The sequence below is a fragment of the Ambystoma mexicanum genome, chromosome 1p, assembly GCF_040938575.1.
Source record: "Ambystoma mexicanum isolate Mex_15411 chromosome 1p, UKY_AmexF1_1, whole genome shotgun sequence".
Classification (NCBI taxonomy): Eukaryota; Metazoa; Chordata; class Amphibia; order Caudata; family Ambystomatidae; genus Ambystoma; species Ambystoma mexicanum.
This window is the reverse complement of record NC_090921.1, coordinates 644393776-644419611: the sequence shown is the minus strand read 5'-3', so window position 1 is coordinate 644419611 and position 25836 is coordinate 644393776. Positions and strand designations below refer to the sequence as shown.

General features: G+C 50.8%; 1 protein-coding gene across 3 annotated transcripts in view; it reads left to right on the top strand.

Annotated features, from left to right (window-relative positions):
- Positions 1 to 12394, top strand: part of HNRNPM (heterogeneous nuclear ribonucleoprotein M) — a 60696-nt gene extending 48302 nt beyond the window's left edge. Inside the window, exons 11-13 of one of the 3 annotated variants that reach the window (XM_069649681.1) lie at positions 6395 to 6466; positions 9364 to 9415; positions 11956 to 12394. In XM_069649681.1, the coding sequence (XP_069505782.1) occupies positions 6395 to 6466; positions 9364 to 9415; positions 11956 to 12119 (288 nt within the window). In that variant the 3' untranslated portion in view covers positions 12120 to 12394. The remainder of the gene's footprint in view (positions 1 to 6394; positions 6467 to 9363; positions 9416 to 11955) is intronic. The other 2 variants (XM_069649683.1, XM_069649682.1) reach the window with 2 other exon arrangements.
- The last annotated feature ends 13442 nt before the right edge of the window (positions 12395 to 25836 follow it).

Sequence of the window (25836 nt, the reverse complement as noted above, 5' to 3'; positions counted from 1 at the left end):
CATAAGGCCAAGCACCGCGAGTCCGCTGGCACCGGGAGCGCCGAATGGTCGGGCTCTACGGGCGCCAGGCAGGGCGCACCCTCCCCGGCACCATCAACCACGAGCCAACGCTCTGGGTCGGGTAAGAGGAAGGCCGAGTACCCGGCGAAGCTCCTGGAGAGGCCCCGGTCGAGCTCGAAGGCGGAGGGGGAGCGAGGCAGTGTTGCTCCCCCCCCCCCCCCCCCAAGGATAAGGCGGTGAGCGCACCTAAGGTGGTGAAGGCCTTAATCCATCTGGCCAAGCCCTCTATCGAAACTGTCGCGGCGGCCCTGGCTCAGCCTGTGGAGGCTACACCAGTGGTGGCGACCTCGGGGCTCAGTCTCCCTGCCACCTCGGAGGGAGTCCTCTTTTGTGCCCATCGATAGGACCCCCGTGAAATCCCCCGTGGGGAAGAAAAAGGGGGGCCAGGGCGTCGTCGTAGATTCGGCCTCAACCTCGGAGGAGGAGCTGGTCGAGGTCTTAAGCCACGGCCTCGGCGTGGAAGAAGACCGGCCCGTCGGGATGGATCCCGAACCAGGTGACGACATCGTCGAGGGTACCGACAGGGCCCCTGATCGCCCGTCGGATTCCCCTCTGCCAGCGCCGCGAGACAACTCGGCGGCCATTTTGTTGGCTATACAGTCCTTATGCTCTGAGATAAGGACGAGACTACCGTTGCCGACGGAACCTCTCCCGTCGGGGGACCCAGAACCGGGACCTTCTGGTGTTCCCCCTACCAAGAAAAGAAGGATCCACCCTCCACCTCCTTTTCAGCCGTCGCGCCCCTTCCAGCCCTCCTCCCCGTCCACCCGAGGGGATGATACGGGGACTGACACGGCAGCGACGGGTACGGACGACGAGGTATACGACAAGGATGTACCGTCGTCTCCTCCCACCAGGGCTTCTCCGCCTGACGAGATTGGATCGTTCCACTCAATGATCGCCAGGGCATCCGAGCTTTTCCAACTCTGCCCTGAGGAGAAGGAAGGTTTCCTTTATCAGCGGCGCGAGGCCAAGAGGAAGACGGTCCTCGCGGTGCCTCTATTGGACGACATTTGGGATGAGGGCCTCACCCTCCTCAAGAACCCGTCCACGACGCCAGCTAGAAGAGACCGGTACGAGAAAAAGTACCGGGTCCCGGACACGGCCCCCCTGTGCCTCCGGGCGCAGCCTACCCCAGACTCCGTCGTCTCCGCGGCGGCCAGGAAAAAAGCGGGGGGGGGGGTGCGGCCTCCACATCGACTTCCCCACCGGACGGCGAGGGAAAGAAATTGGACGCTATGGGACACAGTCATCTCGTCTGCAGCGACGACGATTAAACCTGCCAACGCCTTGGCTATCGTGGCCCGATACGACAGGGAGCTCTGGTACAAACTGGCTCCCCTGCTGGACTTCTTGCCGGACGACAAGAGGGCAGAGGCCCTGGAGATCCTGCAGGAAGGTGAGGTGGCTTCGGACCACGCCATTACAGTTGCGACGGACATCGCCGACACTGGGTTCCGCCAGTTGGGCAACGGCGTTCGCCTTAGGCGGCGTGGATGGCTCAAGGCTACGGACTTCTGTCAAGACGTTCAGACCAGAGTCCTGGACATGCCCTTCGATGGGAACAACCTGTTTGGGAAAACTGTGAACGATTCCCTTCAGGCCATTAAAACGGACACCGAGACGGCCCGGGTCCTTGGAGTTCTCCAACAACGACGGACGCCCTTTCGGAGCAGGCGGAGGCAAGGGCGCCTCCAAAGGTTCCGGCGGCGGTTTCTCCTCCTACCGTCAAGCGGGCCCGCTCGTCATCTCAGGAGGCCTACAGAGGACGAGGCAAGCCTGGCGGACCCCGCCGTCGTCGCCAAGGACAAGGCGCTAAAGCCTCGAAGCAGGATTGAACCGGCCGGGGGGTCGGGCCCCCACCGAAGCACCCCGGTGGGAGGCCGGCTGGCGAGCTTCGTCAGCGTGTGGGAGTCCATCTCCACTGACAGTTGGGTGCTGGACGCCTTGGCCCGGGACCACGCGCTCGAGTTTCAAAGAAAGTGTCCGCGCGTCCCCCCCCCCCCCCCCCCCCCCCCCCCCCCCCCCGTGGCCAGGAAAGAACTTCACGTCCCTCAACTTCTCCTGGAGGTGAAGGCTCCGGAGTCTACTCGAGATACTTCCTCGTGAAGAAGACGGGGGGGGGGGGGGGGGGGGGGGGGGGGGGGATGGCGCCCCATCCTGGACCTGCGACGTCTGAACAAGTTCATCAAGGCGCAAAAGTTCCGGATGGTCACCCTCCAGCACGTCCTGGGTCAGCTGGAGGAAGGAGACTTCCTGTCGTCGTTGGATTTGGAGGATGCCTACTTCCATATTCCCATCTTGAAGGGGCACCGAAAATTCCTCAGGTTTGTGGTCCAAGGGCGGCATTACCAGTTCAAAGCCCTCCCCTTCGGTCTACGGTCGGCACCCAGGGTGTTCACCAAGTGCCTCGCACCGGTGGCGGCTCAGCTGCGCCGCGAAGGGATCCACGTCTACCCCTACCTGGACGACTGGCTCATCCGAGCCAAGACAAGGGAGCTTGCCGTGGTCCACAGGGCAAGGACCGTCCAACTTCTCACGGACCTGGGATTCTCCGTGAACTACGCCAAATCCCACCTGGTACCCGTGCAAGACACTGTTTCTGGGAGCGAGGCTCAACACAGTGTCCCTTCGGGCCTCCCCGTCGGAGGAGAGGACCAGGACCATCCTGGGCAAGGTGCAGCGGATGTTGGTGGCCGACGCGGCCAAGGTGAGGTCCATCAAGTCCCTCCTCGGAATGATGTCTTCCTGCATCTACCTCATTCCCATGTGCAGGCTCCGGATGCGCCCGTTGCAGGAGTTCCTGGACGCGCGCTGGATCCAAACGACGGGCAACTTCGAGGAAAGGATCACACTCGACGAGAGTTTCCGACGAGCGATCCGGTGGTGGGGCACCCGCGCGCATCTGACGGTGGGCATGGACTTCCAGACCCCAGCCCACCAGGAGACAGTGACCACGGATGCCTCCCTGGAAGGGTGGGGAGCGCACACCGAAAATCTGCACGCAAGGGGCCTTTTGGCTCCCGACGGAGAAATCCTTACATATCAATGTCCTGGAGCTCCGTGCAGTGTTTTGGGCCCTCAGGTCCTTCCTTCCGTCCCTCAAGGGCAAGGTGGTGAGGATCTTCACCGACAACACCACCATGTTTTACATCAGAAAACAGGGCGGAACCAGGTCCCCAGCACTGTCCAAGGAGGCGCAGGACCTGTGGCATTGGGTAGTCGCCCAAGGGATGTTTTCTGGTGCAGTTTCATCTGGCAGGGATGAAAAACACCATCGCCGACTCACTCAGCAGGGAGCTGCGCTCGTGCCACGAGTGGGAACTACGGCAGGATCTAGTGGATCGCCTCTTCCGACGGTGGGGCACACCCCAGATCGACCTGTTCGCGACGGCGACGAACTCCAAGTGCCGGAGGTTGGCCAGCAGGTTTCCCCAGGCGAGGAGCATGGGCGATGCTTTCTCGTTCCCCTGGGAGGGCCTGTTCCTCTACGCGTTCCCTCCTTTGCCACTGCTAATCCGGCTCGTCAACCAGCTCAAGAGGTCACGGTGCAGGATGATCCTCGTCGCACCTGCGTGGCCGAGGCAGATATGGTTCCCGGACCTTCTGGACTTGTCAGCGTCCCCGCCAATCAAGCTGCCGGTGGACGCGGATCTGCTCTCCAGGGAAGGAGGCGCCATCCTCCACCACGACCCGAAATCGCTGAACTTGCAGGCCTGGCTCCTGCAGCGCTAGAGTTTGGAGGATACGACATACCGGCCGACTGCAGAGAGGTTCTTGCAAAGGCCAGGGCGTCCACGACTCTTAAATGCTACGGACACAAATGGAAGAGGTTCTCTGTCTGGTGCCACGCACAGAAGATTAACCCTCTACGGATTACGGCTCCCCAAGTTCTGCCGTACCTGCTGACGCTGGCCAAAGCTGGACTGGCACACGCGTCCATCAAGATTCATCTTGCTGCGATCTCCCGATACACCAGAATCACGGGACGGACGTCCTTGTGGTCTCATCGTCTGGTGAAAGTGTTCATGAAGGGACTGTTCAGATCGTTCCCGCCAGTGAAGGCTCCGGCCCCAGCGTGGGAGCTAAACGTGGTGCTGACCAAGCTCATGGGACCTCCGTTCGAGCCTCTGCACTCGTCCCCGTATAAGTTTCTGTCGTGGAAAACAGCATTTCTTGTGGCCATCACCTCCGCACGACGGGTGGGAGAGATCCAGGCCCTTTCCTGCAAGGCCCCGTACTTGACTTTTCACGACCCGAGGGTAGTGCTCAGGACGCACCCCTCCTTCATGCCCAATTTACCGTCGGACTTCCATCTCAACGAACCCTTGGTGTTGCCTGTGTTCTTCCCGTCGCCGGCTGAGAGGACTTTGCACTCGCTGGATGTGGCTAGAGCGCTGAAGTTCTACGTGGACCGCACGAAGTGTTTTCGGAAGACGTCACAACTCTTTGTGAACTTTGGACCTGTCAATCAGGGGAAGGCTCTCTCGAAGGCTTCCATTTCCAGATGGCTCTCCGGCTGTATCATGTACTGTCATCGGTTGGCAAACCGACCGCTGCCCGGCCGTCCGAGAGCCCATTCCACCAGAGCGATCGCAGCTACCACGGCGTTCCTTTCTGGTGTGCCCCTGCTGGACATATGCAGGGCTGCTACGTGGAGGTCGACGCACACCTTCACGAAGTTCTACTGCGTCGATCGGGATTCCAGGGAGGAGTCCAGGGTCGGCCAAGCAGTGCTGCGCAACCTGTTCGCCTGAGGTGAGCCTGGTGAGGAGGTACGATGCTTAATGTTGAGTTTGATGCAATGCTTAATGTTGAGCCTTTGCCACCTCCCGTGGTGGTGCATGTGTGTACTGCTATGTATTCTTTATTCATGAGCATGTGAATCCATGCCAGACCCCATGCTGGAGAAGGAACAAGTTACTTACCTGTAACTGTTGTTCTCCAGCATGGGTCTGGCATGGATTCACATGCGAACCCTCCCGCCTACCCCTCTGCGGCTCTTCACTTGGTCATACTGCCACTTCACGTGCTTCCAAATCTGAAGATGGCTGCCAGAGGCGGTGCTTAGGTAGAGGGCAGTCATTGGCTGTGGTCAGTATGACGCAGAGACCAGTGATTGGTTATTACTACGAAAGACAGATCAGAAACGAAACTGATACTGGTTTTTTCTTTACCGAGGATTCCCAGCCTGACGGAGAATATTCATGAGCATGTGAATCCATGCCAGACCCATGCTGGAGAACAGTTACAGGTAAGTAACTTGTTCCTTGTTCCCTCCGGTGAAGGATCTAGCGTGGGAGCTTAATGTGGTGCTTACTAGACTCATGGGTCCCCCGTTCGAGCCTAAGCATTTGGCGCCACTGAAGTTTTTGTTGTGGAAAACGGCTTTTCTTGTGGCCATCACCTCCACAAGACGAGTAGGAGAGATCCACCAGGCCCTCTCTGGTAAACCACCTTATTTGACATTCCACGAGATGAGGGTGGTGCTGTGGACGCACCCCTCTTTCATGCCCAAGGTGCCGTCGGACTTTCATCTAAACAAGCCCTTCGTGTTACTGTATTCTTCCCGACGCCTTTGTCGTCGGCTGAAAGGACTTTAGCACTCTAGCCACATCCAGCGAATGCAAAGTTCTATGTGGGCCGCATGAAAAGTTTCTGGAAGACTTCAGAACTTAACTTTGGCCCTGTGAACCATGGGAAGGAAGACCCCTCTCCAAGGCTTCCATTTCCAGGTGGCTCTCCGGCTGCATCGCCCATTGTCACTGGTTGGCGAACCAACCGTTGCCTGGCTGTCCGAGAGCCCACTCGACCAGAGCGATCGCTGCAACTGCAGCGTTCCGGTCTGGTGTGCCCCTGCTTGACATCTGCAGGACTGCTACGTGGACGTCGACGCACACCTTCACAAAGTTCTACTGCGTCGACAGGGAGGAGTCCAGAGTCGCCCAAGCAGTGCTGCGCAACCTGTTGAGTATGGTGAGTAGGTAAGAGATGCTTAATTTTGAGCCTTGCCACGTCTCGTTTGCATGTGTACTGCTATGCAATCTTTATTCATGAACATGTGAATCCATGCCAGACCCCATGATGGAGAAGGAACAAGCTACTTACCTGTAACTGTTGTTCTCCAGCATGGGTTCACATGCAAACCCTCTCACCTACCCCTCTGCGGCTCTTCTCTTGGGCCTACTGCCACGTTACGTGCTACCAAATCTGAAGATGCCTGCTTGAGATTGGGTTTGGGTAGATGGCAGTCATTGGCTGGAGGCAGTATGTCCCAGAGACCAGTGATTGGTTGTTAGGAGAAAGGCAGTTCAGATTTTTTTTCTTTACCAAGGATTCCCAGCCTGACAAGGAAATTCATGAGCTTGTGAATCCATGCCAGACCCAAGCTGGAGAACAGTTACAGGTAACTTGTTACTTTCATGTCGCTGTCTGAGAACTCAAGTTTGTGAGCCATGCATGCTCGTTGTGGTGGAAAGGTAGTGAGGATGGCATTTGAGGCATGAACAAATTACCTCATCTTTGCCTAGGGCAGTGTAGAGCCATCCAGTGGCAAGATTGCAGTTTGTGATCAGATTCCATGGTTGGGGTAGTTGCACTTGGGCGGGGAGTACAGCCATTGCTGCACTCAAGGAAATCCCTCCGTGCTTATTACCTTCTTTCCTACTTGCATCTATCTTGGCTATAATTATTTCACTACACTGCCAAGTTTGAATAAAAGTTGCTTTCGTTACTGATTGTTTCAAATCTAGGTTATATTATTCACTAATGTCTGTGTTTTGCCTGAAACTGCATTATATCTGAGGTTAGCCTAATTGTGCATCTTGCATGACTGACTCCTAGTCAGCCTGAAACTGCATTTCGCATTATGTCTGCTTGTGCAAGTTGGCATTGTTAACACACTTCAGCCCCAGCCATGGCCAGACCTAGATTATTCTACGTGCACCTGGAAGCTACTAGCCTCGTACAGCAGGTTGCGTAACACTGCATCGCTTGAAGTATGAGGCCCGGGAAGGTAAAGCCATGTATTGCAGATAGTGTAGTTTGTACTAGATTGAGTTTCCTAAACCACCAGACGCCTACAACGGGAGCCTAGTTAATTTGGTAGGCAATCTGGGAGAGGGAGGCCTCTTCCAACCCCATGGATACTCTCCCACCTCTCTGCTCAGCACCCACAGCACTAGCAGCTATACCTCCCCACAATAAATGTGGTCTAGCTGCACACTCGCACACGAACCACGTCAGCTAGAATGCAGCTGCACACATACGACCTGGCTCACATACCCTGGATACTACTTCAGCGTTAGAATGCAGCTACCCCTCTGTCGCTCTGCACACACGCACTATCACCACTGACCCGGACTCCGGTCCTTGAGGGCGTTCAACCTACAACGCGTTGTTCAAAGGTGCTATACAAATTCCCATTAACATAAAACCTAACTGAACCATTGCACTGTTCTCCATACCGAGGTGACTGGTTTCAATGCAGGCATATTCTGGAAAATAAGTTAATTGCCCCTCGAAAGCACGTAGGTGGCAGCTTCGATGCCACTGTGGACCTGTCTGCTAAAGAAAGGCAGCAGGAGGCTGTGAATGAACCCAAACTTGCAGTTGCTTGGTCCGACTATGTTTCAAGAAAATCATTTCGAGGTAATTTATGGAATGGCATCAACACCACCGTGTGCGTTCTCAAAAGTGCTTGCAGTAGTGGCAGCATCTGTGCCACTAGAACAGTCCTATCTATAGCTGTATGACTCTCATAACGGGAGAAACACAAGTTGCTTGTACAATACACGAGACCTAATTTACACAACCTGCGTTTCACAATCCTCGGTCGAGCATATTACCTAAGCAAGGATTCTGTGGGCAATACTAGACGCAGAACTGCCAAAGCAGAGCTGCAATTCTAGCACAAGTTATATTACCAGTCCGGCTCCCAGATTACAGTAAGGTTAACTAAACGCCTATGACAATGGTCATGGGTGTCTGGTGGATTGACAATCTACTTGTAGTGCCACTACTCTCTAGCCAGCACTACCAACGTTTGACTGCCAATGCAGCTTGGCTGGTTGCAGGCCTTTTCCAACAATTGGCAGGCTATGCCCAGAGTCTTCCGCTGTTAGTAGCAGTGGTTAAGAGGGGTGGGAGGGCTTCTCAATTGTTGGCATGCCTTGTTCTAGCAAGTTCAGTAGTGGGGGTTACTAAGTATAAAGGTTTGTCTTTCGAATAAGTGTAGAGTACCATTTATTTAGTGAAAAGTGGGGTCAATAACAATCCCACATCCTGATAACTTCCAACAGCCATGACTTCTTCCCAGAAAACGTCCATGTGTATTCGTTAACATCTACGGTCCATGAAAACGGCTGGATCTTACTTGGCCTTCAGTGCCTGTGCAAGTCTCAACTATCTATGGTGATGTCTTGTAATGCATTCTCTAAAGGACCTTATGAGCTTCATTTCAGAAGGAATGGCTTGTAGGCTTATTCCTGACTCCACTAGCGAGTTGTAATTGACTTGGAGTATGTTGTGCTGTGTGAATGTGGCAAAGTTGGCTGGATTCGGTTTAACTTTGCATGGCTAGTATATTGAAACTTTAAATGTACCCCTCCACGAAGTGCAGTTACTTGCCTAGTGTGAATCTGTGGGGTGGACCTTGCCTTGGGTGCTTCAAGTTTTGTCTATCTTGGCTGGTCTACAGTCAGCTCAGTGGAACAATTTGGGGGAATCTGAAATTAATTGCTCTAGTTAGGACTTTGCTCTTGCAGTGTGAAATCTGCATTTTCTACAGTGTTGTACAGACAGCCACAATTCGCACTCATTTCACTTCCCATTGGTGAGTGATGACCCTTGCTTTGTGATAAAGAAATATTGTCCGGGCTGCATGTGTAGAACTACCGTCCATGCCTTTGGTCGATTGACATTTAAGTCTGCAACTTACCCCTGTTAAAGTGTACACACATACAATAAGGTGCTCTAAAGTGTTCTCTTCCAAGCGTATGTTGTGTTTTGCTCATTAATTAGGCTGTTTTATCTCATTGGAAAGTGATTGCTTAGGGCGCGTCAAACTATTTTGAAATGTAGAAATAGTTTGCTTCCTGCAGAAATAACAAACCTGTTCCAAATGGATAAATTGGTAATAAAACATTAAAGCTAAAATGTTAAATCTCCGAGGCCATGTAAAATAGCCTTTGCAGCACATGCAGGTTTTTTGGGGTGTTCCTGAAATTTGGTCCATTTTTCGGAGTAGGTTCTAAAGCCCCACTTTAGTAAACACCATTTAATTGAGTCTTTTCTTTTTTCTAGCTTTCTTTTGACTTCACTTGGAAAATGCTGAAAGACAAATTTAACGAATGTGGTGAGTTTAGTATTTTTGTTTTTAAGTTGTTTCCAAGCTTGTTTTCTGCCATGGAAACATTATCAGGCCTCAAATGTGCACTAGCCATTTGCTAGTGATAATTGACCCTTAACCAGTAGTGCAGTATGTATAGAATTGAGGTGGGAGTGACTTTATGCCTAGCGAATGGCTTGCAACTTGAAATTTCTACCCTTGCTGATTTCTTGGAACTGTTGACAAATCACCACAATAGTTGGCTTTGTATGGTGGCTTATTCCACATCCTGATGTCCCTCTGCAGTTTGCGATACTTACGGTATTGGTTTATTAGCAGAAATCAGTCAAACAAAGAATGGTTTCATATAGCAGGCTCAGGGTTCGAAATTGCCAACGGGAGCCTGGTAAGCTTGGTTAGCTTGAAACCAACAGCTACCAGGAGCTACTTAAGTGGTGCCATGCAAACCTAGCTATTGGATATTGACTATGTATCTAGGGGACGATTTAGGAATACGCTTAAGGGACATTTGGAGTGTATTTGATAACATGAAATGAACAGTTACCTTGCGCAAAGTCAGATATGCTGCTGTCTGTACTAGTGCCTGGTTCCCCAAAGCTAGCTAATACCTTACTGGTTGTGGTCGATACCCAGGAGCTGCTTTTGCTCCTGGTCAACAAATTCCAAATTTGATCCTAGCTGGCTTTGAGTCTGCAGACTCCCACAGCGTTTGGTCAAGCAAAGCTCAAATACGACCTTCACAAGTCCTCAATCCTCGCTCAGGTCAGTCCTCTGGTTGATGTGTCAAAAATGGGCCTTTCTAAACCACTTGGGCAGTGTGTTGGGGGGGGGGGGGGGCAAGTTTATATCAGACTGGTGTAGACTGGAGCATTGCCCTAGTCTGGTGTGCAACCTGGGCTTTTTCAGGGTAGAGTATGGAGGTCCTGCAAAGGTGGTGATGCCGATAACTCAACCAAAGCCCCCGTCCCCCACTCCGCCATGAATTTCTTTTTGCATATTTTTGTTCGAGGCGAGTGTTGCGTTATATTAGTGTTCGGTTTGTAGATGGTGACTTATTCCTGTGAATTCCGCTCCTTGGCTGTGGATCGTTCTGTTAGTTTTTGACTGGTAACCAATGTAGTGTTAGTGCTGGGGTGATGGTTTTATTCTAGTGAGCCCAAGGGGTAGTCTTGCTGCTGCGTTCTGTATTCGTTGTAGCTTCTTCGTGAGGCATTCTGGCATTCCAAGTTAGATGCAGCCTAGTCTATTCTTGAAGAAGGGCTAGTTCTTTGTGAAGAAGGAAGCATCTTGAATGTGTGTAAGTGGAAGAAGCATTCTGGTTTTAGTCTTATCCATTAAGATTTGCCCACTTTGGATTTTCTGGTGGGTTTCCCAGATTGGTGGGCCATGGAATGTGATCAACAGGTCATTGGGTGGGGATTTCAATGGGGGCAGTCGGTGAGAGCCTGGGGTTGGTTCTTCGCTAGCATTGATTTTATAGATTTGTCATAAGCATAGTGGTAGCAGTGAGGCCATATTTCTTTTTTTAGGTTAACGAATGTGGGGATCAAGCAGATGTTTAAGAGCAATGGGGACAGCGATGAGCCCTTTGTAACTGCATATTGGTTTCCAAGGTGCTGACTAGAATGGTGCTATGTAGGTATTTTCTGTCAAAGGATTTTAGCCAGAGGAGAGCTGTTGCACTCAAAAGACTAGAAGATATCTAGGATCAGCATCATGGTTGACTGTCAAAGGCTGCTGAGATCGAGTAGTATTAGTGCAGAGTTGATGTGAGTCTGCTTTTGTCTTCAGTTAGTGCAGTTTCCATTCCTCATGGGTCTGAAGCCTACTGGTGCCTGATCTAACCAGTTTTCTACATATTCCAAGATTGGTTCCTAAACTTGTCTTTCTATTAGTTTTACTGAGTGTGGAATATTTTAAATTGGTCTGTAGTTGGTTGGGTCTCCCATGTTTCCCCATAGTATCTTTGTGGAGTGGCTTGATGTAGGCAGATTTGAAGGCTTGTGGCGCAGTGCCAGTTGCTATTGAGTGTTTGAAGAGGTTTAGGTAATCTGTTTGTGAGGATGCTCATGTAGACGTCTAGTGGGCAAGGGTCTGCCAGAAAACCTGCTATGTTGCTTTTACTCACCAGGCTGCTTACATTCTTTGTTGCGATTGTCTAATGTAGCATATATTGGTGACCAATATCCAGCATTATTACATTTCGAAATCTGCTAACGGTTCCCCAACTCTTCGTAATAGTACTGGATTCCTGATGGTGGGGGAGGGGGTAGGAAGCAAGTGTCAAGTCGGGAGTCATGTCAAATGCATTGGCCTCACAAATAGATTTCACTGTTGGATGCAAGTAAACTATAAAACGCCAGGTATTTAAACTACACTGCCTATTGCAATAAGTGAAGGAGGGGTATATTTGAAGTACATCAAATCTACCTACTCTAGGGCCATTAATGGTAAGTAAGTAGTTCGAAGTGCCTTTTTGAAATTACTTATTTTACGAGTGTGACTTATTTTCATTGTCCTAATTTTCTACAATCATTTTTTCTCAGGTCATGTAATCTATGCTGACATCAAGATGGAAAATGGCAAATCCAAGGGTTGTGGCGTTGTTAAATTTGACTCCCCAGAGGTTGCTGAGCGAGCATGTCGACTGATGAATGGGATAAAACTTGGTGGCCGTGAAATTGATGTTCGCATGGATAGAAATGCTTAAACTATTTTTGGATGTATTTTTCTTATGTTTTAATTGTTGGCTGGATGTAAAATGTGAAATTAATGTTCTTTCATAGATATATTTTACTTTTTTTTAAAAGGCTACATATTTTACTATTTCGCATTGAGTAACGTCCATACTTTGCAGCTGTAATTCATTCCATGTGCAAACGGTAGCTGATCCTATTCTGACGTTTTCATTTGTTTCCAAGAATGTATTCACTTCAGGTGGTGTATCAGACAATTCAATAAAAATGTTTTAAGCTATTGCCTCAAGTTCTGTTCAAAGGAAGGTCTTTCACTCAAACGCATGCTAAACTTACTGTCCGCTAAGCTTCTACTGCAAGAGTGGTTCCAGATATTTACGGATAACTGTTTTTTGTTTATCTTGTCCAACAATGTACACCAGGACCTACATAAAAATGAAAATTCATGATCTATAGAAAAGAGACGTTTGGTACATACACAATGACTATTCACATCACTGATACTCTATATTCACTGTACCTCCAACCAGTAAGTTCTGGTTGACTTTTTGGGAAATTCAAGATTGCACAATGGCTCATTGTGCTATGACTTCTAACCAGAACTGAATTATAAATAGTTTTGGACCTATTGCAATATAATTTTGCAGTCCAGTTACAGGTGTCTTGTTATGAGCTGTCTTGGTGAGTGGATTTTCAGAATCTATGCTGTGAGGCCACCCTATTTTGATGAATGGTAAGGCACTTATGAAGCCAAACGCCATTGAGTCAGCATGACTGAACAGTAAGGCTTTAGACAGAAGTGTGGGGGCGGTGAAAGCTTTAACTAAGCAAACTGGTCTCTCTTGGTTAAAGTTGAGCAGAATACTATATTTAAGAATGAAAATCCCATGTAAGAAAACTGCCCCATCTACAGGTTAGCAGGGGGGAGAGGTAGGGTTTGGACATTGCACCTGTTAAACTCTATGGAATGAGGGGATGGAAAACAAAATGTACACTATTCTGTCCCCTTCCAAGGCTTCTGAGTCTACTGGGCCCACTTATTCGGTTATTTATATAGCACTCTTCCCCATTTGTATGGCCTCAATGTGCTTTGTGGTTGGAATGTCCTTGGTGACAGTCAATGTGCTGGAGTTTTAGATTAGGAAATGCATGTGTGCGTTGTTGCCAGTCTAGGACTAAAGGGGTTGGCTAGGCTTGACTAAGCAGCCCAAATATGTCAGGCACGTGGGTGGGCACTGTTGGTGGTTTGCAAAAGTGCTGTTGTTGAAGTCAGTGTTTGGCCAGCTATACCAACATTTCTAATGTTGGTAGTCACTGTATGCTAGTGACAGAGGTGTTGAGGTACGTCAGGTGCTTGTGTGGGTGGCTATATACGCTAGAGGGGATGAGCATAGCCAGCCATAGCTGCATGCTGTGGTGCATGGATGCTTGGCTGTGCCTGCGACCTGTGTCCAGACATGATGAGAGATAATGTACCATAGGCTTCGATGTCTGGCTGCAGCGATCTTCAGTGCGGACGTCATGGGTCTCATTCATGGTGTCTATGGTGCGAGAGTATGAGCGGTGAGGGCGAGTGAAATGGCCATATAAGGGCTCGGGCGGATATGGCCTAGTTTTCACAATAGTCAATTACCCCGTATAATAAGCAGATGGGGTGGATACACCTAGATTTGAGGACCCTGCATGGTAGGAGAGGCCTAGGTTTCACAATGCAATTTGGGTATGGGAGACTCACCTGACTTTGAGAGTCCTCTATAGTTTGGAGGCCTAGGTTTCATAGTACAATAGGCAGATGGAATTTGCGATTCATGTATATTGGAAGGGAAGCCTAGGTTTAGTGCTTTTTAAAGCATTTTGTGCTGACGATGGATTTTCATCGATATTCAGTTCTCTCGGGGTGGCATAGGCGTACTATACAGTTGGAAGAAGCGCCAGGCCGCAGGGGTGTAAAAACAATGGGCAAAAATTGGCTCTGGCCAGGGGAAGTGATGCGCGGCTGATTCCTGGGGTGGAAACGGCACAGCCCCACCAACCAGTGGAGTGCTTTATGCAATGTAGCCCATTTTATACTACCATGTAACATTTTATTACAATTGTGAGTTTACATGAATGTGTTAGTGGTTTTACCTTCATGACTTCATTCAGCCATTATAATGTACAAAAGGGCCACCATTTAGCTACAATGGTGGGCTCAACAACCTCGAAGTTTTGTCTTCGGCGGGAATCCCCTTCTCCAGAGTCTGCGAAGGTAGGAAGTGAGGGAGGAGTACAGAACTGCACAGACCTTAGTTGGTACCTTTTCAGGGACCATCTCCCGGGACTGCCCTTTGCTGTAAAATGCAGGGAGGGAATTCAGGAGTTGTGCTGTAGTTCCTGGAAGCTGCTGACATGTTGACCGCTGAAGCTGAAACCGAAGAGGAAATTGAAGAAACTGCTGTAGTAGTTTCCAGTTACCAGAGTGCTTGCTGTTGAACTTCCAAATGACCTGGGATGCCCAAAAAGGACAACCCAGTCTGGAGATGCCCACTAGACTAAAGACCTGCATTTTGAGCCATCCCTTGGCGTGATGCGACCTTGCTGGGCTGCAATACCCAAATACCCTGGGACCTTCAGCCATTAGTCTTCCCAGTGGCATTGAAACTTTGGTGGCATTCTTCCAGACCTCCAAAGACGGAGTCCCTGAAAGTCCCCTCGCCAGAGTGCTGGACAAGATTAGCGAAGAGAATCCGACCAGCGATATTCGGGTCTTAAAACCACAGAACTCCATCCAGCTGTGAAGACGCTTGCCTGGAGTCACCCCCTCCCCGTTGATCCTTGCTGTAAAATCTCTTCTAGTGACCCATCTTCACAAGGCATTCATTGACCAGGTTTTTGGCTGCAGATCTGCTAATTTTTCTGTGCCGAGCTACTGGGTTAGCTGCGGTATTACTTGAGCATTTTGTGATTCCAGTTTTGGGGTTGATTCGGATAGCTCTCAACCGGTTCACCCAGGCCCATTGCTGGAATCTCTAGGGCGCCTTCTCTGCAGTCCCTGGAGTCCTATTGCAACTCTAAAGTGAAATACTTGTTTTGAACAGTTTTTTTCCTCAGGAACTTTGACTTTTGCTTCATCTGTGCCTATCCTATCCGGACCTTTTGGCCACTAGGGAACTAGTTACCCCCTCCTGCCACTGCAAACACTGGCTCCAAGAATAGGGAAGCATTGACCTTTTGCCTAGTAAATGCAAGTGTTTAAAAGAGTTTGGTAACCGTCCCTCTGAAATATGAGCAGTTACAAACGTTCTTACTGTCCTCTTGAATGTTTTGCCATTCTGGAAAGTAAATAGGTACTTACTCACCTGTGAGTTGGTTTCCCCACTTCACAAAAGTAATGCTGTTGGCTTCACCAAATTATTTCAGAATATAACTGTATAGGTTTACCAACCGGGTTTTACTTGTCTCAATTCTTAATCATTGTATGGTGGTTTTACTAACTTTGGGCTGCTGTGTTAATACTAAAATAAGTTATTGCTTCCTGCGATCTGTGTTCCACTAATCTGAAGAGCAGTTGTAAGTTTATATTAGGTCTTAGGTATAACTGACGGTGGTAAAATATTTGTATTACTTTTTTTATAACCGCAAACAACCCACACAGCAAGTAATGTACAGCATCATAGTACAATATTCTGCTAATACTACCCCAAACCCTCCCCAACTCAGCCTGTGCATAGTGTCAAGATGTACTTCTCTAATCACACTGCAGCTACCTCTTACAATGTGGCCTGCGTAGCCGCCTCAATCGCATGTTAAGTCACAGTTGGAGCTATCCATCCTTAATTTCTATCCCTAAAGTCTTTTTGTTCTCCCAGTGCCCTTTCCCATACAAGTTTGTGCTATTACCCACTTCTCACCACCATATAGCTATGCTCGGTTTCTGGGCGTCTTTCCATCTCATGGCTATGCTGCATTTGGCCAATAAGTATGTCAGTTCCTTTATTTTATTTAGTGGTTTATCTTTCGCACTTCTCATTGGCCTAGTATGCAAACCTCTGTGGCCTGACTATCCAGTTCTATACCTGTTTGGGCCGCCTTGTTTGTCACCCCCCCAGAACTCTTGCACTATTGGGCATGCCCAAAACACGTGTGAAAGACCAGCCTCCTCTTCCCCCACATCTGGGACAGAATTGTTTGTTCGCTCCTTTGAATTTGCAATGACAGATGCTTGAGGTATGCTCTGTTTAATTGTATAAGTTGTAGTCTGGCGTTTCTAGCGACCTTATGGTACAATTATGTTCCACTCTATCAAATGTCCTACCCAATTCGTGTCTCTCATGTTTCGTTCTATCAATATCTCATAAAGCCTTGAATTGGCATGTTCTCCAGCATGGGGTCTGGCATAGATTCACATGCTCGTGGATATTCCCTGTCAGGCTGGGAATCCTCTGTAAAGCAGAAATAAAATCAGTTGGTTTTTCTCATAACAAACTCACTGGTGTCTGGGTCATGCTGCCCCCGGCCAATGACTGCCCTCTACCTAAGCCCCTCTTCTGGCAGCCATCTTCAGACTTTTTACTGCACGTTCATGTGGTGGGAGTCCTTGTTCTTAGCGCTCTGGCTTTTAGAGTTTACTGTTTTTGTTTTCGGTCAATTGAGCCTCAAGCTCCATTGATCAATCTCCCGAATTACGGGGGCCAGTTTTTGTATTCTTCAGTGCCCCCAAACGGCGGATTCCGTAGAGTTCAACTTTTGGAGGATTCCAGAAGCTAGAGGCTTACACCACGTGGACATGGCGGAGGAGAAAAAGGACTCGGCGCCTTAAAGATGTGCCCATGTTGTGGCCTGCAGAACATCTTTTTGGACGGCAGGCACTCCGTGCCTCTACTGCCTACGGACACAACGCATGTGGAGGAAGACTGTTTTTTTCAGGACACAGTAACCTGCACTCTGAGTGACTGACGCAGGCATCTCAGTGAGTGGCTGCAGGCCAAGGCCCCTGCTCTGGCTGAGTCCCGGCAGCATGCGTCCCCTGCCCAGAAGAAGAGTTGCGTGGTCTTCTAAGACCTTTGAGGGCGCACCTTCCGCAGGGGCCTAACATAGGCTAAGCACTGTGAGTCCACTGCCACCAAAAGCGCTGTTGCGGTGGGCTCTGCGGTAGCCAGGGTGAGTACAGCATCTCCAGCGCCTTCGACCACGAGCCAATGCTCAGAATCTTCAAAGAGGAAGTCAGACCACCCGGGCAAGCACTTAGAGAAGACCCAGGTAGGCCCCCCCCCCCCCCCCCCCCCCGGAAGCAAAGTCTGCTGTAGTAGATCTGCAGTATGCGGCCCAAAGGATAGTTTCCCTGCCTGCCCAGGATGGGTCTTTTGTACCCATCAAGAAGACGCCAGAGAAAGTGATTTATCATTTCACCAAAACAGTCTCCCTTGATTGCAGAGGGGGGGGGGTGGAGTTAGAGCTTCAAGGTACAGACATCTCTGTGGAGGAGCTTCCCAACATTCTGTTCCAGGGGGAAAGATGCATCGAGGGCAGGCCCTACAGGAAGGATCCCGAGGAGGGTGACGACAAGGATATCCCCCCAAGGAGCAGCAGGGCAGTGAGAGCATGGAGGACCAACTGCTACCTCATTGTTGCAACCACCTGGAGATATCTCGGACCTTCTCACGGCTCTGCACACCCTGTGCTCCGAAATCTGGACGAGGATGCCTATCCCGTGGTGCTGGGAACTTCAGGGGAGCCACCGGTCAAGAGGTCCACCCATTGCCTCCCTGCCACCCCTCACCTACATCCCTTTCCCATCCCCCCAGGTGTTCGCAATCTCAACTGTTGCCAGACTACATGGTTTCAGCTGCAGCAAAGAAATCTTCGGGTTCTTCTGCGTCAGCGGCCTCCTCCCCTCCGGTTAGTGATGGGGGGGGTGGGGGAATGGCCGTTAATGGCCTCGCCATAGTGGTGCGTTATCACCAGGAGCTCCGGTTTAAAATCGCTCCCACTCCTGGACTTACTTCCAGATTAGACAAGGGCCTGGATATCTTGCAATAATGTGAGGTGACTTCGGACCATGCCATTATGGTAGCGATGGACATCGCTGACACAGGGTTCTGCCAAATGGGCAATAGCGTAACCCTTCGTTGACAGGGTTGGCTGCGTGCCACTATTTTTCGCCAGGATGTTCAGAGTGTTAGACATGCCCTTCGACAGAGAATTTGTTGGTATGACTGGACGAGTTGCTGCAAGACATCAAGGCGGACACAGACTGCTCATGCCTTGGGCATGCTTTAACAGCTGTCTTATCGGACCTCTGGTGGAAAATTCTAAGTTTCTTCAAAAGGACTCAGTAGAGGTGTCATCGGCAACCCTCTTGTTCATTGGCCCAGGACACCTATAGAGGCCGTGCCAAGTCTGGAGGATGTCATCGCCAAGGCCCCCAAGGTGGCACTTCGTCAGCGAAGCAGGATTGAACTGGCTGTGGTATCTGGTCCCCGCCTGTGCCCCTCGGTGGGAGGCTGGCTGGCGAACTTTATCAGCATGCGGAAGACCATCTCCAATGACTGGGGTGCTGGACACTTGCCCACGGACACACTCTGGAATTTCAGCCAGTGTCCGTGTATACCACCAGTGGCCCAGCAGGAATACCACATCCCTCAGTTGTTGCTGGAGGTGCAGGCCATGCTAAGAAAAGGCACGATGGAGCTCGTCCCAAAGAGGCTTCGGGGTTTACTCTTGCTACTTGCTCGTCAAGACCGGTGTATGGAGGCCCATCCTGGACCTCAGTCGTCGGGTCCCAAAAGTTCTGGATGGTGACCCTTCAGCACGTTCTAGGACAGCTGGAAGAGGGGGATTTCCTGTCGTTGCTGGACCGGGAGGATGCCTACTTTAACATCCCTATCTGCAAGGGGCACCGCAAGTTGCTTCGTGGTTAAAGGGCAACATTACCAGTTTAATGCCCTTCACTTCAGATTGAAGTCCGTGCCAAGGGTTTTCACCGTGCATGGCCCCCGGTGGCGGCACAGCTGCATCCAAGATGGATCCACGTGTATCCGTATCTGGACGACTGGCTCATCTGGGCCAGCTCGAAGGACACTGTCGACCACACGGCGAGGACCGTCCGGCTCCTCATGGACCTGGGGTTTTCGATAAACTATGCAGAGTCCAGCTTTAGTCCATCGCAGAACCCGTGGGATCCCAACTCTAGTGTCGTGCCTGGCATCTCTGGAGGAGGGGAATAGCATCCATCTTGAGCAAGGTACAGCAGCTGTTGGGCCTGGAGGTCGCAAGGGTGAGGTCCATCAAGTCCCTACTCTGCATGATGTCATGCATATACCTCATTCAATTGTGCAGATTGCAGTTGCATCGTCTGCAGGAATTCCTTGACGCCCAGTGGATACAAGTGTCGGGAAGCTTGGAGGACAAGATCACACACGAGTTTCCGTCGAGCGATACGGTGGTGGGGAGTTCACATGCACATCTGCCTGGAGGTGCCAATTTCCAGACACCACTGCACCAGGAGACTGTCACGACAGACGCCTCCCTGGAAGTCTCCACGCAAGAAGCCTTTGGCTACCGGAGAAGATGTTGCATATCAACGTGTTGGAGCTGCGGCCAGTGTTTTGGGCCCTCAAGTCCTTCCGTCCCTCAAAGGCAAAGTGGTACTGGTGTTCACGGACAACACCATGGTGTTCAACATCAGGAAGCAGGGGGGCACCAGGTCCCCAGTGCTCCACGGTGGTGCAGGAGCTGTGGCACTGGGCTGTCGCCCAGGGGATGTTCCTCATCCCGTTTCATCCGGCAAGATTGAAAAACGGACAACTCTGCAGGGAGCTACGAGCTTGTCACGGGTGGGAACTTCGGCAGGACCAAGTGAATCACCTGTTCCGCAAATGGGGCAATCCCCACATCGATCCATTTGCGACAAACTCCAGTGCCGGAGGTTTGCCAGCAGGAACCCCCAGGTGGGGAGCATGGGGACGCATTCTCATTCCCCTGGGATGGCCGGTTTCTAGATGCACCCCCCCGCCCCACGTTGCCATTGCTTCTTTGACTAGTCAATCAACTCGGACGGTCCCGGTGCAGGATGAGCCACATCGCACTGACATGGCTGAGACTGATATGGTACCTTCTTGACATGTCAGCGGCCCCTCCAGTCAAGCTGCTGGTGGTTGCAGATCTTCTCGCCAGGGAAGGAGGTGCAATCCTGCACCACTACTTTGGATCGCCGAACCTGCAGGCATGGTTCCTGCAGCATCAGAATTCGGAGGCTATGATCTCCCAGCAGACTGCAAGGAAGTGCTTGCCAAGGCCAGAGCATCGTCTACTCTTAGCTATGGGCATAAATGGAAGAGGTTCGCTGTTTGGTGCCATGCACAGAAGATCGATCCTCTACAAGTCACAGCTCTGCAGGTACTGCCGTATTTGCTGTCATTGGCCATGGCTGGACTGGCCCATGCCTCCATCAAAGTTCATCTGGAGTCCATCTCTCGCTGCACTAGATCTCTGGGACGGTTGTTATGGTCAAACCGTCTGATTAAGGAGTTTATTAAAGGACTGTTCCGTTCATTCCCGCTGGTGAAGGCCCCTGCCCCGGCGTGGGAACTCAATGTGGTACTGACTAGGCTCATGGGTCCTCCCATTTGAGCCAATGCATTCAGCGCAGCTGAATTTTGTTTGTCGTGGAAAATGGCTTTTTGTGTGGCTATAACCTCTGCACGATGAGTGGGAGAGATCCAGGCCCTCGGGTAAACCACCTTACTTGACATTCCACGAAACGAGGGTAGTGCTACGGACGCATCCCTTTCATGACCAAGGTGCTGTCTGACTTTCATCTTAGCGAGCCCTGGTGTGGCCTGCATTTTTCCCAACGCCTTTGTCGCTGGCTGAGAGGACTTTGCACTCGCTGGATGTGGCTAGAGTGCTGAAGTTCTACATGGACTGTATGAAGAGTTTTCGGAAGACACAACTATTTGTGAACTTTGGCCCTGTGAACCAAGGCCCTCTCAAAGGCTTCCATTTCCAGGTGGCTCCATCACCCATTGTCACTGGTTAGCAAAACGACCATTGCCTGACCGGAGCCCATTCGACCAGAGCAATCGCTACATCGTTCCTGTCTGATGTGCACCTGCTGGACATCTGCATGGCTGCTACGCAGATCTTCTAGCCAGAGAAGGAGGCACAGAACCTGAAGGCCTAGCTCCTGCAGCGTTAGCTTTTGGGAGCTAAAATCTCCCAGCGGATTGCAAGGAGGTGCTATGGACATAAATGGAAGAGGATTGCCGTTTGGTGAAGTGCATTGAAGATCAATCCTCTACGAGTCAGTGCTCTGCAGGTACTTCCATATTTGCTGTCATTGGCCAAAGCCAGACTGGCTCATGCCTCCATCGTTCATCTGGCGGTTATCGCCTGCTACACTGGATCTCTGGGACTGTTGTCGTTATGGTCACACCGCCTGGTTAAGGAGTTTTTTAAAGGACTATTCCATTTGTTCTGTCGGTGAAGGCTCCAGCCCCAGCATGGGTGCTGAATATGGTGCTGACTAGGCTCATGGGCCTTGCATTTGAACCTATGCAGACAGTTCAAAGTTCTTGTAATGGAAGGCAGTGTTCCTCGTGGCCATCACCTCTGCATGACGGGTGTGAGAATCTGGGCCTGTCCTGTAAGCCACCTTATTTGACTTTTCACAACACGAGGGTGTCGGTCCGAGAGCCTTCAACCAGAGTGATCACTGATATGGCTGTCCTGTCTGGTGTGCCCCTGCTAGACATTTGCAGGGCTGCTACGTGAAGGTCTACGCACACCTTCATGAAATTCTACTGCGTAGATCGGGATTCTAGGGAGGAGTCCAGAGTCAGCCAAGCAGTGCTGCGCAACCGATTTGCTTAAAGGTGAACCTGGTGAGGAGGTAAGAGATGCTTATGTTGAGCCTTGCCACCTTGCATGTGTACTGCCATGTATTTATTAATGAGCATGTAACTCCATGCCGGAGAAGCAACCGGTTACTTACCTGTAACTGTTGTTCTCCAGCATGGGTCTGGCATTGATTCACAAGCGAACCCTCCCGCCTAACCCTCCGTGGCTCTTCTCTTGGTCCTACTGCCACTTTACGTGCTACCAAATCTGAAGGTGGCTGCCAGAGGGGCTTAGGTAGAGGGTCATTGGCTGGGGGCAGTATGTCCCAGAGCTCAGTGATTGTTAGGAGAAAGACTGTTCAGAAATGAAACACACTGATTTTTTTTCTTTACAGAAGATTCCCCGCCTGACGGAATATTCATGGGCATGTGAATCCATGCCAAACCCATGCTGGAGAGCGACAGTTACAGGTAAGTAACCTGTTCCTTCTGTGGTCACCAGTTGTCTTCTGTTGTACTTTGGGGAAAAGGGTACTTGTGTTTCCCAGTGGCCCAAAACCCCTGCTGATGTCAGTCGTACTATATCTTGTTGATTAAGGCCCCTTCCATGTAGTGTATTCTACTAGAGGTACTAGCCACAGTGTACGTTTCTTGCAATACCCCAGTGTTCTACTTGTCGTCCACCCACTTGCTCCTTGGCCCTGTTGTGTGGTCTGAGCTGTTGAATCCTTAGTGCAGTGCTGGCTCATGTGAGTGCCTCCTCCAGTGTCCAGCCCCCCTGAATGTCTGTGGCAGGACAAGGGAGGGGGGGCTGTTTATGGCTTGCCTTTATAGTCTGCTCTGTTGCATCAGCACACTCTGCTTCCTCTGCTTTCCTTCCCTTCAAGTTGCTTGTGAGATCACTAGAACCCCTTCTGGAAAGAATGTAGTATTGGGGCACATGTATCCGCTTCTGGGCTAGGTCTAGTATGACTGCTTCTTGCGATCTCCTGCCCTCAGCGTTACATTGTTGCTGTGATTCCCTTATCAGTTTGTCGATGTGTGGCAATATTGCACTCGGTTCTCTGTGCAGTGCACCGATGTTCCCCACATTGCTCAGTCCTTTGTTTCACTGCACTGGTCTTTAATACCCAAGGGCCTTTATGCCTTGCTTGCGTGCTACTCTTGGTGTGACCCCCCACCTTGAGGTTGGAATCATACGGATGTAGGCACTTCCTTTCTCCACTGTGGCCCAGTTTTGCTAGGAAGGAGGAAAGTCTACCTTCCAGAGAGTGTCGTCCCTTCTGGTGCCTTGTATTTGGTGCGCTCGTAGCACAGCAATGCTACCTGCTATCTTCTCCAAATGTTTGCCGTCCTAGGGGGCTCTGCGTTTAACCCCCGCTTGGCTCTTTGCTCGACAGCCTTTCCCGGCCCTTTGCCTGTGTGCTGCTCTTCGTTTAACTTTTCGCTACTCAGGCTTGGGCCTGCGAGCATAGCCCTGCAGCTTGCTTTGCAACCCAGCTCCACTGGGTGGGGAAGACCAGTCTGCGCCCCTGGGAGCTGTTGGCCCTTCTGGTGCCCTTCAAATATCGCTGTTGTAGCGCCACATTAGAGTTCTAAGGGTGGTGGGGGGGCCTCTCCCCGGTGGACTGTTTATAGTGACTTATGCACTCGCCCCGACTCCTTACTGCTTTCCTTGGTGTCTGTGGACCTCCCCGCCGACTGCCTCTCGACTGTCCCCGGCCATTGCAGCGGCTATGCTGCGGACTGTTGTGTGCCTTCGCCGGTTGCGGTGTACTTGGTACCGGCATCCAGATGCGCTCCGGATATGTGAATTTAGCTGCTGGACTTTGGTATCGCCATTGTCCATGGCACCATCCCGCAATGCCTTTTGCTGTGCTGTTGTGGCCCGGCCACAGTGTGTTTCAGGTCAGTGGTCTTCCTTTGTTGTTTTTTGTGCTGTTTGTTTGTATGCCAGCCTCCAGCAGCGGTCACACGGATGCCCTTATCCACTGCCGCACATTACTCAAGCGTTTGGAAATTTCAGAGCGTCTGCTACACCCACGTCTTTGCTTCTTGCTCACAGTAAACCCATCCAGCTCCTTAGATTTTGCAGCTTCTCTGTGCCATTTTCTCCTCGTTTGCCGCAGCACTTCTATGGCATGGTGTTACTCTATTTTTGAGGTTCTTCAGGGCTTCTCACGTAGCCGAAAGCTTCACTGGTGTCTTGTGTTCCTTATTTTCCAGTTGTTTAGTCTTTATAAAGTTATTGTATGGAGCTTCTCAATGTCAGGAGCCTCTAGTGAGCACGTCTGCCTCACATGGCTGCTAGCCACGCCCCCAGGTATAACTGAGGCTTAGCCTGAATGTAGTTGGTATACTGTTCCATGAAGTTGTGTTCTATTCAGAAAAGTATCCTGGTAACAGAGTTGGTATACTAAGTGATTTCTTAGCTGAGTGGGATTGCATGACTGACTGGGTCCACTACCCCTAAATTATTATAAGTAATCTAAAAGTAGGGGTCTGGCATGGATTCTAATGCTCAAGAATAAAGAGTACATTGCAGTAAAACATTACACAACCATGGGAGGTGGCAAGGCTCAACAGAAGCACATACTCTTACCGCTGGAACATGCTCACCATCAATGAACTGGTTGCATAGCACTGCTTGGACGACCCAGGACTCCTCTCTGGGATACTTGTTGACGCATCAGACTCTTGAGAAGGTGTGCATGGACCTCCACATAACCCTGGTGATGCCCAGCAGGGGCGCCCCCAGACAGGAGCGCTGTTGCAGCAATTATGCTGGTGTAATGGGCTTGGACGGCCAGGCAGTAGCTGTTTGCCAACCTGTGTGTTGCAGCCGGAGAGCCACCTGGAGATGGAAGCCTTGGACAAGGCCTTGGTTCACAGGACCAGTTCACAAATGGTTGAGGTCTTCCAGAAAATCATCATGTGTGCCGCTTAGAACTTTAGCACACAAGCCATGTCCAATGAGTGCAAAGTCTGTTCAGCTGGTGAAGGTGGTTTGGAAAAAACACAGGCACCAGCAAAGGCTTGTTGTGGTGGAATTCCGACAGAACCTTTGGCATGAAGGAGTGTGCCCGCAGCACCACCCTTTTGTTGTGAAAAGTCAGGGCTGTATGCTTGCAGGAAGCGGTTTGCTTTTCTTGTGGCCATCACCTTTGCCAGGAGCATGGGTGAGATTCCAGCAATTTTCCACGAAAGGAACTTGAGGGGCCTGATGCATGGGTTCGAAGGGACCCCCTACCCCACCGTGGGAAAGATCGAAATGGTCCTTTGAGAAAATCTTTGACTAGACGTGGAACCAAAGTGAAGACCGTCCTGGAGACCTGGTGTAGCGTGCGCCAGCCCTGCCTTGGCCAAGGACAAGAAGTAAGGCACAATCTGCGTAGCCGAGATCCTCAGAGGGATGTTATTCTGCGTCTGGCACCATGTTGAGAAACGTTTCCACTTGTGCATGTAGCACTGAAGAGTTGACGACACTCCGGCATTGGCAAAGACCTCCCTGAAGTCTGCCGGCAGCTTGTACCCTCCGAGCTCGAAGGCTTCAGGAGCCAAGCCATCAGGATCAGCGATTCTGGGTTGTGATGTAGGATTGGCGACCAGATCCGTGACCACCGGCAGCTTGACCAGGGCGACGCTGACTGGCTGAGATCTGGGTACCAAATGTGCCTCGGTGACTAGGATCATCTTGCATTGGCACAGTTTGAGTTGATTGACTTTTCTGCAGGTTAGGCAACGGGGAACGCATACAGGAACCAGCTCATGCTCCTCAGCTGGTGGAACTTGACGTTTGGAATTGGTCACCCTCACAAACAAATCGATCTGTGGTCTGCTCTGTTTAAGGAAGAGGCTGTCCACTTGATCCTGCTGCAGTTGCCACTCATTGGCAAGAGTGCATATTCATTAT